The sequence below is a fragment of the Triticum aestivum genome, chromosome 2B (genome assembly GCF_018294505.1).
Source record: "Triticum aestivum cultivar Chinese Spring chromosome 2B, IWGSC CS RefSeq v2.1, whole genome shotgun sequence".
Classification (NCBI taxonomy): domain Eukaryota; kingdom Viridiplantae; phylum Streptophyta; class Magnoliopsida; order Poales; family Poaceae; genus Triticum; species Triticum aestivum.
Window position 1 is genome coordinate 645310469 of NC_057798.1, and position 594 is coordinate 645311062.

Sequence of the window (594 nt, forward strand, 5' to 3'; positions counted from 1 at the left end):
GGGTGTGCGGTGGCGTGGGCGTGTGAGGTGGTGTTGGCTTTGGGGTAGGCGTGTGCGGTGGTGTAGGCTTGGGAGAGTGTGGCGGCGGAGGGCAGGGCACGGACGGCGGAGGCGTCAGCTTACGCGGCGGTGGCGGTGGAGGCTTTGGTTTGGGGCATGATGGGCAAGCCGCGGACGGCGTGAGCTGCACGGCTAGGGAGAGCAGCGTCACCAGCAGGAGCGGGGCAATCCGGGCCATGCTCTTGGAGCTTGAGGCCTCAGAGTACGGGGTAGCCACCGCTCGATCTATCCAATTTTCCAATTTCTTGCTCTTGGCTAACCCAGTATCTTAGCTGGTCTGAGGAAGAAGAAGAAGGTGGGCGTGCTTATATAGGCGAGCGTGAGGTGGTGGAGCGACGAGAGGGGCTGCTCGTGTGCTGTCTTGGTCGACATGACGACGTTCCCTGGAATATCGGGCGTGGATTAATAATGAGATGTGCATGTGAAGAGAAGATCGTGTGGTATATACATATCCGGAATGAATCGATATATGTTGTAGTACGTACTCCACTTGGTTGATTCAAGTGGAGTACTACGGAGCGGGCCAGACGTACG

At 57.9% G+C, this 594-nt stretch overlaps 1 protein-coding gene across 1 annotated transcript in view; it reads right to left on the minus strand.

Moving 5' to 3' along the window:
* The window catches only part of LOC123046469 (vegetative cell wall protein gp1-like), a gene marked incomplete at its 5' end in the record, with an annotated part of 2511 nt that extends 2183 nt beyond the window's left edge, over nucleotides 1-328 (minus strand). Inside the window, one exon of the mRNA XM_044469843.1 lies at nucleotides 3-328. Within this exon, the coding sequence (XP_044325778.1) occupies nucleotides 3-328 (326 nt within the window). The remainder of the gene's footprint in view (nucleotides 1-2) is intronic.
* Between the last annotated feature and the right edge of the window lie 266 nt (nucleotides 329-594).